This window comes from Oculina patagonica, chromosome 4 (assembly GCF_052425735.1).
Source record: "Oculina patagonica isolate OP01 chromosome 4, crgOcupat, whole genome shotgun sequence".
Taxonomy (NCBI): Eukaryota; Metazoa; Cnidaria; class Anthozoa; order Scleractinia; family Oculinidae; genus Oculina; species Oculina patagonica.
The window spans coordinates 45,592,658-45,609,512 of NC_135761.1; the positions used below are offsets into that span (position 1 = coordinate 45,592,658).

General features: G+C 34.9%; 1 protein-coding gene across 5 annotated transcripts in view; it reads right to left on the minus strand.

Annotated features, from left to right (window-relative positions):
* Positions 1-9,551, minus strand: part of LOC144650320 (gamma-aminobutyric acid type B receptor subunit 2-like) — a 28,801-nt gene extending 19,250 nt beyond the window's left edge. For 2 of the 5 annotated variants that reach the window (XM_078509967.1, XM_078509971.1), the window contains exons 1-2: positions 8,960-9,550; positions 967-1,418 (exon numbers count right to left, since the gene is read on the minus strand). In XM_078509967.1, coding sequence (XP_078366093.1) covers positions 967-1,416 — 450 coding nt within the window. In that variant the 5' untranslated portion in view covers positions 1,417-1,418; positions 8,960-9,550. Of the gene's footprint in view, positions 1-966; positions 1,419-1,552; positions 1,646-5,267; positions 5,377-8,940 lie in introns of those variants that run through there. The other 3 variants (XM_078509968.1, XM_078509969.1, XM_078509970.1) reach the window with 3 other exon arrangements.
* Between the last annotated feature and the right edge of the window lie 7,304 nt (positions 9,552-16,855).

Consider the following 16,855-nt stretch of genomic DNA (forward strand, 5'->3'; position numbering starts at 1 on the left):
CTTTCTTTAATTAAAAGCACAATGAAGCTTCAAACAAGAACTGACAGAATAACAGTTCACTTATACGATCTATTCATTTCAACCGGAACAACGTCACAACAGTGCTTTGAAATTGAAAAGCAAAACACTCAACAATCAACACCGCTTATATTTTAAACGAGCGAAAATGTAACCAATTTATCTTTCGAAAGAGGAAAAGAAAAATGTTTAAAAAAAATCACTTGCTTTTTCGAATTTTACGATTTTTCATCAGTGTTTTAAATGAAATAACTAGAATAGGATGATAGTTTCTTTCTCATTTTTGCACGAGAAACGTGAATACATCCGCGATTTAACGCAAAAAAAATACTCGCAAGCAGAAGTACCGACTTTAATTAATCAAGAAACCAAAATCTCTAAATATTTGAACGAGATCTGCATTTGTACAAAGGTACAATTATTCTTCAAATGTTCTATTTCTTTGAAGGTTATGTCCGCTAAAAGGTATGCCCTTTTGTTACTTTCAAATTTAAAATAAATAAATTTTAAAGACCGGGGTTAAAGAAGGGCTTATTCCATTTTCTTGAATAGTTTTGATTTGTTGCTCAACACAAGGTTTAATCCAACAGAAGCCTGGCAAATTTGGAAACAAAAGATACTATAGCGCTTCTGTAAAGGATTAGTCTAGCTTGATTTTAAACCAAGTACTAAATTATTCGTTGTCGGTTTTCCAAAATCGACCGCTAGCAATAAACGACCCAACAGGAGGTTCCATTGATAAAAAAAGAGAGTTGATGAAATGGTAGATAGCATCGACATTTCCCCCAATCTCACGGCAGTAAATATGCTAGAGATGTTGCTGTAAACGGTGAAATAATTAACAATAAAAAACTTCATTAATTTATTGCAGATGAAAACTGCATCAGTATAAGAAATGTAGTATAAATCTCAGAAAGAAAATAAGCGGAATAAAAACTCAACACTTACCCAATGCGAATCTTCAGAGTCCAAAACCAGTGTATAATTATCCAAAATATCAGTTCTGTTGTTTATGAGAGCGATGGCCATCTTCATGGCATTAGAATATCCATACCTATCATCCGTCAAGAAAGGAACAAACGCACCTATATGAATTTCCTTTTTTCCCGGGTCCAAGATGTTTTCTGCAGGATCATCTTGACACGGCTTTACCGCAGTTACATTGAAACACGCCTTCATTGCCATTTTCTGCGTACATTGGGCGAGTGTCGTTGTATTTGTTGTGTTTTTCTTTTCTTGTGTTTTATTCCAACAGCGCAAATCACTTGAGTTGGATAATTTTTCACAGCACAGATCTGCATATGTTTCAAACTGTGAGCGACAATATGCAGCATTTTGAGCCAAAACCAGAATACACGCAAGACCAAGTAAAACTCCTGGACAGACTTTTCCCTTCATTGCTGAAAGATAAAACAGAAAAAAAGAAGTATGTTTGAGAGAGTTTGACACAAATCTGGCGTTTCACATGACAAACAATTTCAAATATTTTTTTTTAAAATTAAACAAGACAGTCGTGCTGTTCTTCATTACATACAAACTACGAGAACCTTTTCAAGCCATTAGGGGCCGACGAAAAAATGATTTTTGATTCGCAAAGAGTTATTGAGACGATTTTTTAGTCGTTGTTTCTAATGTGTTTGTCTCCGTTTTGAGACAAACAAGAATGACCTCATTTCAGTTCTAAGGGCTCTTTCCTCTCATGATAAACATCTTTATTACATGCTTACTCCATAGGAAATAATCAAAAGTACTAATATTCCTGTGACCAAGTATATAGAGCACCGTATGTAAAGCGTTGTTAAACGCTTCTCCAATTTAACATAGATAAAGTGTTTTTTATTAGTTCGTAAGTACAAAATTTAATTTGCCCAGCGGGAGAACTTTGAGTGTTTTGCCGCACACGGTATAGGCTTAACTTTTCTTTTGTCGACCAACAAAAGGTTTTGATTTCGGTTAAAGTAAGTTCCGTTTGAAATGACTAGGAGATTTTACTAATACTTTACTCAGCTTTCACTTGATTGAAAGCTAGCCAATATAATTCTAAGCTATTATGTTATTCTATTCACCGTAGCTACTGGATATGACGAGGATGTTTCGGTTTTGCAAATGTTTTCTTCGAAAGATACTAATATAAAAAGACAATGATAATGTGCAGTTGTCAATATCCGGATTGCGTCACGTGACGTCATCTAAGGAGTTTTGAATGTGATTCTAATGTGCTTATTATGCTTATTACTTAGTGCTTTAGGCCACCTTCTGTGTGCTAGACCTTGTAACAACCATAGCTTTTATCGATTGGAAGTAATGACGCGATCACTACTCATTCTGGTCCTCTAGAATCTCAATTTTTTTCCGTTAACACTATAAATACGAGAATACCTCGCACCGGTTCTGATTTTTCATCCTGTGTGCCTTGCGTGCCGAGGGTCATTTCTCATATACTATAAAGCCTAGGAATAAAAGACTTCCCGAAATGGAAAAGGTATTCTTCACGTATTCTTTAATATTTATCGAAGTTTTTTTTTTGTCATATTTGTCAAAGTTACTCATGAGAATTGTCGAAATCCTTTATCTCAAATACGCGAAAGCACATGGACTGCAATCGGCCAGTCAGCTAAGATTACTGAACCAGTCTGAATACAAGTAAAACAGTGGTTATTTTCTTCAAAACAAAAAGCAAATGTCCTATGCATGCAAGTATGCAAGAGGAAGGTGAACTGCTGAGCACGATTTCTGTTTGGTTACTAAACAGAATGATGTCAACGTAAAATCGGAAGTGGTGGAACGATCAATGCATGCGAAAAAAACAAAACAACAAAACACGAGCGTGTCTTTTTCGTGTTTACCTCGATTCGTCATGTTTACTCAGTTTTGTTTTCATGTAATGCAAGAAACTATCGTAATGATTTCCTACGGGGCAAGCCATTAGAAGAAGTTTTCCTGCCTGAATGTCCCCACATGACATTTCGTGTCGCTTCGTGCAAACATGACGAAAATTAATTCAGAGAGCGAATCGCTAAGATACAATTATCTCAAGCCGCGACACAAAAACACCTTATAGGCGTTATAGATATCATTGCTTAATTTGAACATGCACCTTGAACGAATTGATTTAACTAGACGTGTGACTTTAATTAGTCAAATCTAAAGAACATCGCTAAAGAGCTTATGAAAGCTTTAATGTCAATAAACCTCATAACGGAACCTCAGTTTTCCTGCTAACTAAACATCTTTAGCCTAAGCTTTAAGCCGAGTTCTAAGTTTGGCAATGTTGTAAAAAGTCATCCGAAGTTGCTTGGAAATAACAAAAACAAATTAGTTTTTCAATGGAAAAACGTATACTTTAAATAATGACTGAAACGGTGCAGCGACAGAATTAGACACAAAACATGCTTTGTTGTTGAAATCCAAGGATTTCGAACAAAAATTGCCATAAAATATGAAACGGAAAGCAAGATCAAAAGGAAGATTATTTTAAGGAAAAGTGGGTACTAATCCCAAATTAATTTATGCAGCATTTCCATTTTTTCTGTTATTTACGTAACTATGGTATCATTATTATTATTTGAAATATTTGAATAGTATGACATCTGTAATTTTTTTCTTGCTTTCTTTTTACATTGTTATAAGCACTAGGTTAATTAAGATATCCCCCCCTTCTCTTTTATTTTTCGTTTCCTAGTTTGTAGTATTGCTAGTATTGTTATAATTATTCAAAGCAATGTAATCGCGTTTGTAACTTTCATGTGATTTGTATGTAAGTTATCTCAGTACTGTTAGTTATATGTAGAGTAATTGTAGAGTTAATTTTCATAATGCTAATTATATAATTATTTTTGATTGTAAGTTAATTGTAAGTAATACTTCAGTGGTGGTCGTAGCATATAGTGCTTTCAGGAATTTGCATAAAGCAAAGTATATAAAACAACAATTAATAAAATAATATTTTTAAGAGAAGAAAAAGCTGTTATACTTAAAAAGAATAAAGGTATGTGATTGTATCAATAATAGTACTTTATGATTTTCAACATTGGCATTTACATAGCAACTGGAGTGAAAAGGCTCCTAGGTGTCTCCAAAGAAGATGGCAGAATGTTGCCTTATCTTATTTTCCCTAAAAAAAAGCATTTTCAATCGATTTTAGAAAAAAAGAATCTAATTCCAAATTTTAGACTAAAGAAATTCTTAGATAGAGGGTGTCTAACTGGCAAATTGTAGCCTAACAGGTTCTTAAAAATTAGGTTCTTACTCTCGAGTTTTTACTGTAATGCAAATGAAACATGGCGTGCCATTGGTCCAGTTGTTTCTTGAGGATCCTGTGAAAACAGAGATGCATTCATTTCACTTCCTGAAGTCAAGTTATTATTCCCTCCAACGATGGCCTTATGCATGAACTGGGAAGGAGTCCAGCATTTATTTTTGTTAACATGAGTTATTAGGCAATTTTGTAACAAAGAAGACATAGCCATAGTTGTCATTCAGAAAACAACAGGGCTAGGGTTATTCAGTTTAAAATGGATGAGATTTTCGTAACCTATATACCACGTAATAAAGAGTGAAGTTGTAGTCAAAACAGCTCAAGCTTTCCTCAGAAGGGCGAATTAATGAATTAATTAATTAATTCAGTCATTAATGGAGATTTGATATCATTCTTTGCTTCAATATTTCATTCCTGACAGGAGTAGTTCCATGTTTAAACAGCGACTCGATTCAGAACTCGAATGTTGATTGGATCGGTTGTCTGGCTTCACGCGACAGGCACGTGGGAATTTACCCAATTTGAATACGTTTTGCCCAACTATCTCACTCACGGTGTCTTTTCGTCGTTTTGTTTTTGCCAATCGCTTATTTTCATGATGAATTGTAGTGTCTATATTTGAATATATGTGTATGAATAGAAAGACATATATCTGCGTTCTCTGTTAAAGAACAGCTCCTCGATTCAAACTCGGTATTATTTTAAAGTTTATGAATAAATATGACAGTGTAATAAGAACTAGAAAGGAAATGATATCTCGATAAAAACTCAAACAACGTGCTGATGATTTCTTCGTGGCATTCGCTAAATTCGAAAAGAGCAGAAATTGCGTTTTTGAAAATATTCAATAATGTCAATGAAAATATTAAGTCTTGGGATGAAAAGATTTGAAGACCGGCCTACGCCACGCGTTTCCTATCAAAGGTTGCGTTTAAGATCTTTGCTAAAAAATGTTATGGAAAGGCAAACTTTAAATATATATCAAGCTTACCATTTCGTCATTAGAGAATCCAAGAGCCATGTTTTTATGGGTGTTACTGCATTCTAAGCTCACTTCACCCTTGAACGTTTGCAACACACACTAGAAGAATATGCCGTTGTTTCGTGATCTTGTTTTTCCTCACGAGATTTTGTCAGTGAATGCGAATCACTTTGTGTCGGACTCATTTCCCGTTCAACAATTTTGTTTTCTTATAAAAAATAAACAATGCACCGACATCCTTTTTAAAACCCGAGCCCTGAGGGTTTTCATACACTAAAAGTACTTTGCGATGATTTTTTTTTTCTGTATGGTAGAGAGTTTTGGAAACAAGCTTCTCTCAAAAAGTTTTTTAAGGTTTTGTGTTCTGTCGTTTTAGGTTTTTAGATACAATTTGATTGTTAAAAATTAAAGTTTAATGCATTAGCTTTCTTGTTCTTGTATGACGTTCATTTATGGCCTGTTAGACGCCGCTGACGAGAACATCTTTCAGTGCAAACATTGTGATAACGAATTATTTTAAAATGCTATTTCTGAGCTCCTATTGGTCGGTGTTTTTATACAGGTCATAGTGCAAGTCTTTTCAAACAGAGCTGTTTATCAATGTTTTTAATTGTTTTAAAAAGCCCTTTATGGTCATCATACTTGCCCATGCGCAATGGCTTTGTATAAAAATTCTTTATATTATAACCAGTTAACCAGAAAACAAGTCAGGTCTACAAGGCACTCTCTGACAGCTCCTAGTGATACAAATTCTTTATTTTGAATCTAGAGAATTTTGTCTATACAATAAGCAATTCAGAAGACAAAATACCATTTCACAGCCTATTGTTCTATAATTGACTTATTTGGTACTTAAGATATTCACAGTGGAATGCTTAGTTTAGTCATTTTATTTTGTTAGTGGCTACTTTCTTCAACAAGACATACATCTGGAATGGAAATATTATGCTTTAATTGTGCATCGTGATAATTAGCAGTTTAGCCAACACTGTGCTAACGTGACATTATATAGACCAATGTGTGAGTTTCTTACTTGCTAGTAATAACATCGTTTTTAGGAATCAGCGCTGGAAAATATTTTCGGCAGATTTTATTTTAAAGTTTGATACAGTCATGAACATAACCATTTACTGACTGTGAAATTGTCTCAGAAGAATATTTCAGACATTTCAACCTTCAACTGATGACATCATTTGGGGCATACTGGTGCCCAGTCTCGCTGAAGTTTCTGATTAGGATACAGGTAGTAAGAATTAGTTTTAGGGTAAAATAGTATGTCATTTAGGTGTCTCGATATAGACAGGATAATTGACGTAAGACTAGCTTCCTATCCAGGGAGAGTAAAAAGACTCCCAGTCGCTTCATGCTACGGCAGCCGGGCTAAGCTCCGGCCTGACGGGCCTCTAGGCTCGAACGCAGACTTTACGTTACCTTACCTTACTCCTCAAAATAGGCACTCGATCGTCGGTTGTTACCTTAAAACCTAGATGTTTTTTTTATTTCGGTCAGGTCTTAGTAAGGGTCTGGACATGAAAGATGCCCTTCGGTGCAACACATAAAACTTGGAAATCATTTAGCGACTTTTTTTTTAGAAAGTGTAGTTGAAATTAGTAGAGAACGAGTTTCCACCATTGTGCTAAAATACTACTTAATTATTGGTGGAAACAATATTTTTGTATCCAGATCAAACATGTCTTTGTTTTGAACTTGATGGACGTTTTTTCGAAAGAAGCAAATGTCGTCTGAATGCTCCAACGATGTCACAATGTTTAATTTTTGTCTGCTAACAACGGAAAATACATTCATATCATAAAGGTATTGTCATTCATCTAATTGTTCTGCGAGTCACAATATAGACAAAATGAGGTGCAAATGCGTGGAATAGAGAATAAAGGCAAGATAAATGCAGTAAATGTAATATTTTTCCATACCTTGGATGAATTTGGAGACGCGCACTCTTGCACTACTGACGCCTTCCAAGGGGTTTTGGCAACAGGCGACATTGCTCCAAAATAGCTAAAACTGTAGTGACAATCTTGTTCAAGAGCAACGACAAGCGACAGAAACTAGCACTAAAAGGATGTATATTTGCGACAGCGACAACGTTTCCCTCACCAAATAAGCGACTGGTGTGTTGGAAACGAGTGACAAAGCAATCTCAGACAACCCATTGGAAGGCCTCTCAGACTAACACCTGCAAATTGTCTTTATGTAATAGCATTTAAAAGAACCTTTACCGTTGGATCAAGTCGCTTTATTCCAGTATCTGACGACAACAATTTTAGTGCACAGATTTTAGAGTGCAATAGGATATATTGACATAATTTTCAAAAAAAATAATGTTAACTGTTCAGGATCTGTAAGCTGAATAAATTAAGATAAATGGGGTTCCTTGTTGACAATGTGACAATGTATTGTTTCTACCGATTTTTATTCTGCTATGCCTTAACAACAGTTTTCTTTCATGTTATTTAAAAAAGATTAAAACCCTAGGAAAAGCAATATAATAAATACCAAAATTCACTTTGGTTTTCAAAGTGTATTTCAGTGAATAAATTAATTCTAAATTGAATCGATTGCTGACGCGCATGAATTGCAGTTTATTTTATTTGCAGCTGTTGAATATTAGATTTTTCAGTGGTACTAATTTTCTTGAAAAGAAAAGTATGAACGTTTGGCACCACGTGCGGAGAGGACGGACATCCTGGGAGACAGAGGAAACCCGACCGCCCAAACAAAGAGACAGACGTTTGGGCCAACCTTTACACACAGTTTGTTCTACAACGAGAGAGTCATTTAAATATTGACGGTATCTGATTCTAGTTTCACCGCTCATGTTTATATCTATTAATAATAAAAGCGGACGAATTCCTACTTGCCAAAGTGAACTTGATAAAAAACAAAATAATCCGAACCGCCACAAAACATAAAACATGCATTGACATACAATAAATACTTTTTAAAAAGAAAAGAGTTGTAGTTTTCACCCGGTGGTTGATTTACGATTGCGGAATGGTTATTGATGTCATTGATATTCATTTCAAAGTCTGATATTTTTGCTAGTTTTTTTTTTCAATAAATGGCTAAAATGATTAAAATGATACTACGGTATATTTTCATTTTAAATTTGTAAACAATATATCTTGCCTTAAGGTTAAGCGGAAAAATGGAAAACGAAATACGTTTTATCGCAACCTTCAGGGCAGAAGTAAGATCTTGTATTTTGCTGCATTGCCAGCACATTAATGTATTTGAATTGAAATCCTGCCCTCAAATGAACTGCTTTCTTTCTCATTAATTAAATACCATATACGTTTCACAGTGTCAACAGTTCAGCAGTGATTTTTTTTACGGAAAGCTACAATTTGGGGGCAAAAAAGACAGAGATCTTTGTAAAGAAACCTACACTTATTCCTTTGTTATCATCCTGTATTTTTTTGCCTCTAAACAATGAAGACTGTGACAGTTCATTTTTTTGAAAATAAGGTGCTTTGCTAATTCCTACCATTGAAAAACTCTGCAACGTTTGGACTAATGTGCGGTAGGAAACCCTTCCTCAGTTTCTCCAACCAACAAAATGCACCACTTGCTATTAAAAGACATCAAAACTAACTCAAGTTTCAGATCTCTGCAATTATTGTGGTACAAGGTTTAAAAATAGTACAGTAGTAATACTCCTCACCTAAACAAATAACACCAACCTGCTTCTCTCGAAGAAGTTTGCTGGGTCCTTTTTTAAGTCTGTGTCACTGTCTTTGCACCTGGTGAAAGTTCAAGCAAGAAGAAACGAAAGGATTATTCTGAAAGATCGTCAGACCATCTGGTCTGTTATCTTTAGTTTAAATCCAAGACAGTATACGCACACAAACTAATTTTTTTACGTCAACAACGTATTTTTGCTTTACTAGTATTTACTTCTAAATTAAGACGTCCACAAAATTAAATTCCAAGGTAAACACAACCCAAATTTATTCAAGGAATTGAGAAATTCTGATCTACTTTATCTGAAGTTTTTTGGAAGGTAATAAACAAAATCAATGACTCAAAATACTGGCAATTTTGGTGTTCGAAATGGTCGCGCCATAGTTCCTCTGCCAAGTTGTTTTATGCCGGCATTCACACAAACAAAAAAGCCCCGGAGGAGCTAAAACCTTTCAAGCTCCAAAAGCCGCTTCCATATCTAAAACGTTTGCTTCAATTTAGATAAATGTTTCAGTCGTTGTCCAACTTGCAGAATAAACATTGCCAGTCGACGATTAGAAAATTGCACGGACAGGATACGGTGTACATTGTAGAACAGGCAATTTGTCATGCTAGCTGCCGATCATGTTATCTTATCAAATTTTGAATTCACGTAAGAGCAAACGAAATCATTAATTTTCTCTTTTAGAATCAATAATCTTTACAAGACTGTTTTGACAACATTTGTTGTTTCCCTTCCCGTAGATAAGACAATATAATCATGCATCCGTTTTATCAAAAATACAATCAAATATTTCGGGTCAGACGTGCGGCTAGAACTGACTACTGTCTGTAAAGGGAATAGATATAACGTTATTATTTTCATGTAAAGCAACACACACCAATTCGTTAAGATTAAATAACAGCAAAAATACCTCTAGCGGTTTGTGCCTGGTTTGCTTATCATCACAAGTATAACACAATTCTTTCAGAACTACTGAGATAATATCGACCATTGGGTAAAAGTTGTTTTATATTGTTAGACGGTATTACAATAAGTGTTGTGTTATAAGTGTTGTTTTCTTAAAGATTTTGTAGGATTCATTCTTGCCCGCTAATAAAGGTTTCATTTCAGCGGAAAATGGTTTATTATACTGATTGAAATTAGATAAGAAGAAATTCCATTTAAGGTGTAAAGCTAAATGGTTACGTGCTGATTCATAATGATAAATTCGGGTCACAACATGAAATGAGAGACAGTGAACTGAAGATGAATTAGAAATTCTGGACTAGTTAGAAAAAAAAAACGTATGGATCAACTGTTTTATTGATTGCTTTAGCAAAGCGCATGGATAACTTTATCAATTTTTTATTTTTGTTTTTCACACAAGACTATAATTGGCACGGTTTTTGTACAGACTGTCATGTGTGACACCAAAAATTATTTGACAACGTTTTTGATTGGCTACTGTAATTTCGTGCGTGGCATAACAATTAGCCCTGACTCTTCCTCGAAGAAAGAAGGTCCAGAGCCTATTGCCGTAGAAAACGGCTTGGCTGTTTGCATATATCAAAGTCATTCTTTTCTATATTATTGAGGTCTTCCACATCCAAGCCTTATTAGTATCTTTCTAAGTTACTTTTTAACCTTTCTGTGTCGTCTGATTTAAAGGGACTGGTCACGGTTTAGCACAAATTTAGGCATCGGAAATAACCATCAAATTCGGTGAAATATAAAAATAACCTTTTAAAACAATGAAGGAAAATTTCAATAACATAGGAAAAACAAAAGAAGGTATGGGTGGCCAAAGGCGACGAAGATTAACACGGATTGCGAAATGGATTTTTGAAATACTGTTGGGCTGAACGTTCGAGCCTCGTTTGCTTGTAACTTTAAATTATATCGCCAGGGAGACATATTTGGTTGCAATAAAGCTATAGTTTTATCATTTTGATCCATAGAAGTTATTTCTTTGCAAACATTCAGTTTCATAGCAAGTATTTGGTAAAACTTAAAAAATAACTTCAGCTCAGCTGTGACACATTCCCTTTAAATAAAAGCTATTTCCCCTTTGCAGGATTCAGTCATTCCTGATTGCTTCTTGAAGGAACGTATGTAATTTTTTATAAGCCTGCTGTACAATAAAAAAGTGGACTCGCCTCGAAGCTTCAAGAGACTGAAACATTTATCATGAGAATACCAAAAGGACCTTGCCAAAATGACATCGATAACGTTGTTTTAGTAACGCGGGATCTAGGTATGCTTTTGAAAATATTTCCGTAAAAATTCTCCAGTATTTTTTTAATACAAACAGATGGTGATACAAGCACAGGGAAAGACAGGGAAAAGTTACTTTCATCCGTATGCTTGTGTCCTCTGAGGGACCGCCGGGGGCGTGTCCGAGCGAGAGTCCGGAGTCCCAGTCACCTGTGGGGAGGGCGAGGAGGCCGCAGCGGGTCCGAAGGGAGAGGAGTGTATATTGGTGTGATCACATTTCCATGAAATAAAAAGACTTTTCTCTTTTGCTTTATGTATTTGCTATTATACTTGTGTCGCTAGCGAAAACCAAGCTTTAATTCATGTTATTGCTTTCAAAAAGGCCCCACAACCATGTACACAATAGGAATAGAGTAAGGGAAGTGATAAAGCAAAATACCTCATTTTTATAGAGTTATTTTTGAATTTTTAAAAATGTGACAACTACCTAACATTTATGAAAGATGTTAGAACGTATTCTTTATACCATAGAATCTTCAATTTGAAAACACCTAGAACCCTTACTACATATGTACACATATAGTATACATGAACTCCAAAAGCTACGGATATAGAGCTAAACCCTTGGTCGACGTACCCTGCATGATACCATTTCGACACTTAGGCAAGGACTGTCTCTCTCACAACTACTAGACAAACTTTGTCTTCTCGTACTTCCTTTAAAATTCATTATTTTATGCCTTGTCTTGGCAGAAGGTCTCACCATAATGCTTATTAAAGATATGTACGTTAAAATTTAAATTTCAATAATTTTATAATTGCATTTTAGATCTACAAATAATGAAAAACATTCTCTTCTTTTATTTCCTTTCAGGTATTTTCTTTGCTATCTGTTTTTTTTTAAGAATTATTTTAATACAGCTACCTAAACTTTGACGTGTGAAATGTTTTGTGGTCTGAATGATGAGTCCATTACGCCAAACCGTTTCCATATCTCTGTCAAAATTACGTGCGAAAATATATTAGAAATATACTTCCTAATAATTGACGTTTGACGACATGCCACTTACGTCTTTAACAGACTTGTCATTTGCTATGTTTATTCTATTTGTTGTAAATCACGCAGACGTGACTGTTGTGTGGAATTAATCCTCTCGGGTGGTTTCAAGCTTTTTTTTGCTATTTGCTAATCAAAGTAATTTTTATATACAAAAAGGACAGTTTTCTTAGAAGTATTTCACATACTGTCAGATACGGTAATAAAAAACATAAGATAAAACTTGTAATGATCTTATGTTATGGCCAATCAGCGATCAGTATTTGTGAGGGTCAGATTGTAGCCATGCATCGCGAGGGCGAAGAAACAAACAACACTGTAAAAAAAAATCCAAGCTCATTGTTTGCAAAAACACACGAGGATTCAAATAAAAAAATACACTGAAAAAACGTTTAATGTCTTAAATGGCTTAGAAAGGAGACAATTGCACAAAAACTTTCCCGTCTGACTAAAGACGTTGTTTCTACAAATGGACCCCGCTTATTCATACTCGGTTATTTCGAATTGCCCGTTATTTAGATCTAAAACCCATATCCCTTGAATTTGGCCATCAGTCATTTACTATCGGCTTTTTCGAACTTCCGCTATTTCGAACTATTTTTGGTTTCCCCTGACAGTTCGAAATAACGGGTTTCGACTGTATTAAGGTCTTTTTTACGCCTTTAAGTGAAATTCATTAACCCAGATTTAACGTTCTAATAACTTTTACTCCTAGTAACTTGCTCGTTTAAAAATATGTTTCACACAGAAAAAAAAAACTATCGGTCGGGCTTGGCCATGCGATATTAATCTTTTTGTGTTTATCTCGATCTCTCAATTAAGTTAACAGCTACTTATTGAACGAACGTCGGCAAAACTATTGGCCACAAGATTTATACGTGCGAGGTCAGTGAAGCACTCTATCTTTAAAAAGGCGCTTTCCTACTAAACCCACTCAGTCAATAAGGACTAAACATATCACCTCTGTATTTTTCTTGGTAAAAACAAGAAAGATGCTAACGCTTGAGGATGCTAAGTGAATAGCTTTTGGGCGGACACTCGAAATGTTTTCCTTTTGGGTTCAGCTCAGGAGGTTTTTGAGAGCCTTCTACATTCGCTCGTTCAAGCGCGTAGGTGTTTATCTTATAACGCGTGGGACTAAACAAATCGTTAACGACAAAATATTAAGTTAAACACTCAAAGAAAATTTTATATCTCCGCTGGGTCTTTGTCGTTCTCTATTTACTATCACGGTGGGCGCTTCATGGAAAGTACCCCAGGTCAGTCCATCTCATTCGGATTCCCTCGGTATTGTCGAAAATGTTCGAGATCGAGGAAAAATACATTTTGATTCATGAATAGTCGGAAAACCTGGACGGATCCTCTACCAGACTTCGGGTGTCTTCGGATATCAGCGAACCGTATTCGGAAAGTCTCGAGCAATCTTTTATGAAAAAATTGAAATTGCCCCAAAATAACTTATTATATTTTTTGTTTCAAAGTAAAAAGTGTTTCGGCAATTTTCGGGTAGCTTAAACCAAAAAGATTGGTGTCCGTAGAATTATTAGACCGAGTTTTAAACTATATTGTCCTCACTTTGAAACAACTTTTGTAACATAAAACAGAAATTCATACCCTTTCACCTCTTGAAATAAGTTATCCCTGCCAAACCTAATGCAATCGCAATTTCGGCGGCGCTATACCGATCATTCCTTATTTAAATTTCTACGTAAGTGATCTCTCAAAATTAATGGACATTAGCCTCTTTGATTTCAGCCTTAGTTTCGTGCTCAGAATCACGATCGCGATGTCAAAATCGGCAAGTGAAGATGTTGTTTTTGGTGTGTGATTAAGATAACGGTCGCCCGTGCAACTGAAGAAAAACCTAAAATCTTGGGTTTAATATGCAATCGTGCTAGCCGAATTAACCTTTTGTGTACAATCAGTTCCAACATAACATGTTGAAATAAACTTAAATGTGGGAATAATCTTTGAAGCATGAAAAATATACGCTAAATGAAATACATTTATCATGGAATGTCAAAATGATAGATTCTGAATAACCTTTTCGGTTGCTTTGTCTTTTCAGAGAAAGGGAATAAAATCTGATGTCTATAAAAAATATATTTTCGTGTTTTATTTTCAGTGCGATTAACGCTGATTTCTCTGTTTTTTTCAATAGCACACATACAAATACGAGCGGAAACAAGCGGCTCGATATTTTTCCCGAGGTCAATCGAACAGCGAAACAGTTACTTTATCAGGAAAGCGCTTTCTTGATTTCTTTTGTTGAGCAATCTTCAGCTAGTGCTAAAAGCAAATATCGAACAAAAACGCTTTGAGTCAAAAACTACGGTCTTTGAGAAACCGAAGTTTTATACTGAATCCTAATATTGAAGGAAGGCTTCATGACAAGTGATCAGACGAAAACCTAATTTCATCCCCGTATTTCGAAATTGGCAATAAATCCGTGCAAACGAAGACTTAACGAATTAAAAAAAAGATAATAAATATAGATGGCGTAGGCTCCACGGAAGGATACAATATCTTTAATGCATTAAAGCAGAAATACGTGATTTCCCTCAGACTGTAAAATCAAAATATCTTTTTCGGTGCTAAGAAATGTCAACACATTTATGTCTTAAATTGCTAACCATTTTTACGAAAGTTTGATGGCTACTTGAAATATTCATCAGTGGCGAAAATAAGCATCACCAACGACATATCAAAAATTAGGTAAATCGACAGATTTGTACGTAATACTTGTTTCTATTTGTATCGGGATATTTTTTCTACTATTTGTTTTATTTGGACCAAAAATTTCTTTTAACTACATATTTCGATCATGCCTTATAATAAACCGGATGCGTAGCCAATGTATATTTCTTTTACTCTGATTTTCCTTTTTTAAAGTGTTATATATGTATGATTTGAGAATTATAAACTTCAGACAGACATCATTGAGCAGACCTCAACCACCGCTGTGTAATGCTTTACCAAGAAAGACTTAAAAACCGCTTTACGTGGCGGTTATTGGCAAGCCACGAATATGCATTTACTAGATAAAAAAAATGTTGCGCCGCTCAATCGTTAAATCACAGAATTTATTGCGGTTATTTGTAGCCATGAACAAATAGAGAAATAAAAAGAGAAAATAATAACAAAAAACAACAACAAAAGAAACAAACTAGCAAAGTTATGTAAAGAAATCAAAATAAACATTGACATACTTACCGAAAATATAAGCCAGGCTCGAGGGAAGATCATCGTGAAATTGTTCGTTTGCCTTGCGTGGTTGCTACTATGGCTAAGCTGTTTACGCAGTAAATGAAAGATTTTGGCTTACCGCCGATGTCGCTTTGTGTAGCATTGAAAAAAGCCGAGGACAAACGGAAAGAAACAGTGTGTCGTTTACCACGCACCGGAAAAGAACAGAGGACATTATCCCTGCTTAGTAAAGTAGTTTTCAAATCATTGAGTTTTGCCTTTATGTTGCAAACCTTAACGAAGTCAGCTGTCAAATGCAAAATACTGCCTGCGAAAGTAACCTTGAACTGTTTCAATAAAAAGGGCACAAATTGATTTTCTGGCAGAATAAAAGGAATCGGATTTAAACTTCACTTTTTTTAGTAAAACACAATGTGCAAGACAACAAAGGCAACAACGTGTGATCGTAAGATAAGAACCAATTTGCATTTAAATGCGGAATATTGTTTCTCGAGATGAAATTTGATCATCAAATTTCATAATGAAGGATAAAATTAGCGGTCGCCTTCGAAGATGCATTGGTACCATCGAGAAATGATATTCTGGGCAGCAAAAATAATCTAGCTTATTATTATTATGACTTTTTTAAAACAGATATTTGGTATTCAAGGAACATGGTCGTACTCTTCTGGTTAATAATGCAGGTTATGACGTAACCGCCAATATATAAACTTCCTGGAATACAATAAAGTCTCCAAGTACATTTACCATAAAAAGCCAATTGTATACGCTATTACAGATATATTCGCGGCATGAAATTTATTTGCGACTGATATTTTCGGATGAGTCGACAAAAGGATGTATTCAAAAATTAGCCTGCACGAAAACTAATGTCATTACAGAGTCGAAAAATAAATATAGAATAAATAAAACATAACGTTTTAACGGTTAACAATTCTATAATCGCGAAAATTAAGTGACCTAGTTTTAAAGAATAATGCAAATTTCCGAAATATCTCTGCCAAAAGAGCGGCAAAAAGTTTGTTTGGAGCATTTCCTGAAATACTCAGGTATCGTGAAGCGTTCAGTATTATCGAAACACTTTATTTGAATTGTTATGGTAAAGGCTCAATCCTAGCTAAGCCAAATAATCGTATTATTAATTAAGTCACTTCAATATGCGAACAGAGCATTTGGTAATCTTTGTTAAACAAATCCCTCACAGTAAGATTCATTTTTCACTAAGAAGCGAGATCTTATCAGATGAATTAATTTATAGGTAGTTAAACACCAAACAAATTGAGCATCTCGAATAATTTGCATATGAAATAATCTATGATTTATATTTTTTTACAGGTGGAAATCATGTCATATTCGAGATAGGAAAACGAAAACAAATCTTGAATTGTTCACAAGTCGTTTGTTCAGTTCTTTTTACAGGCTTTATTTTGTTTA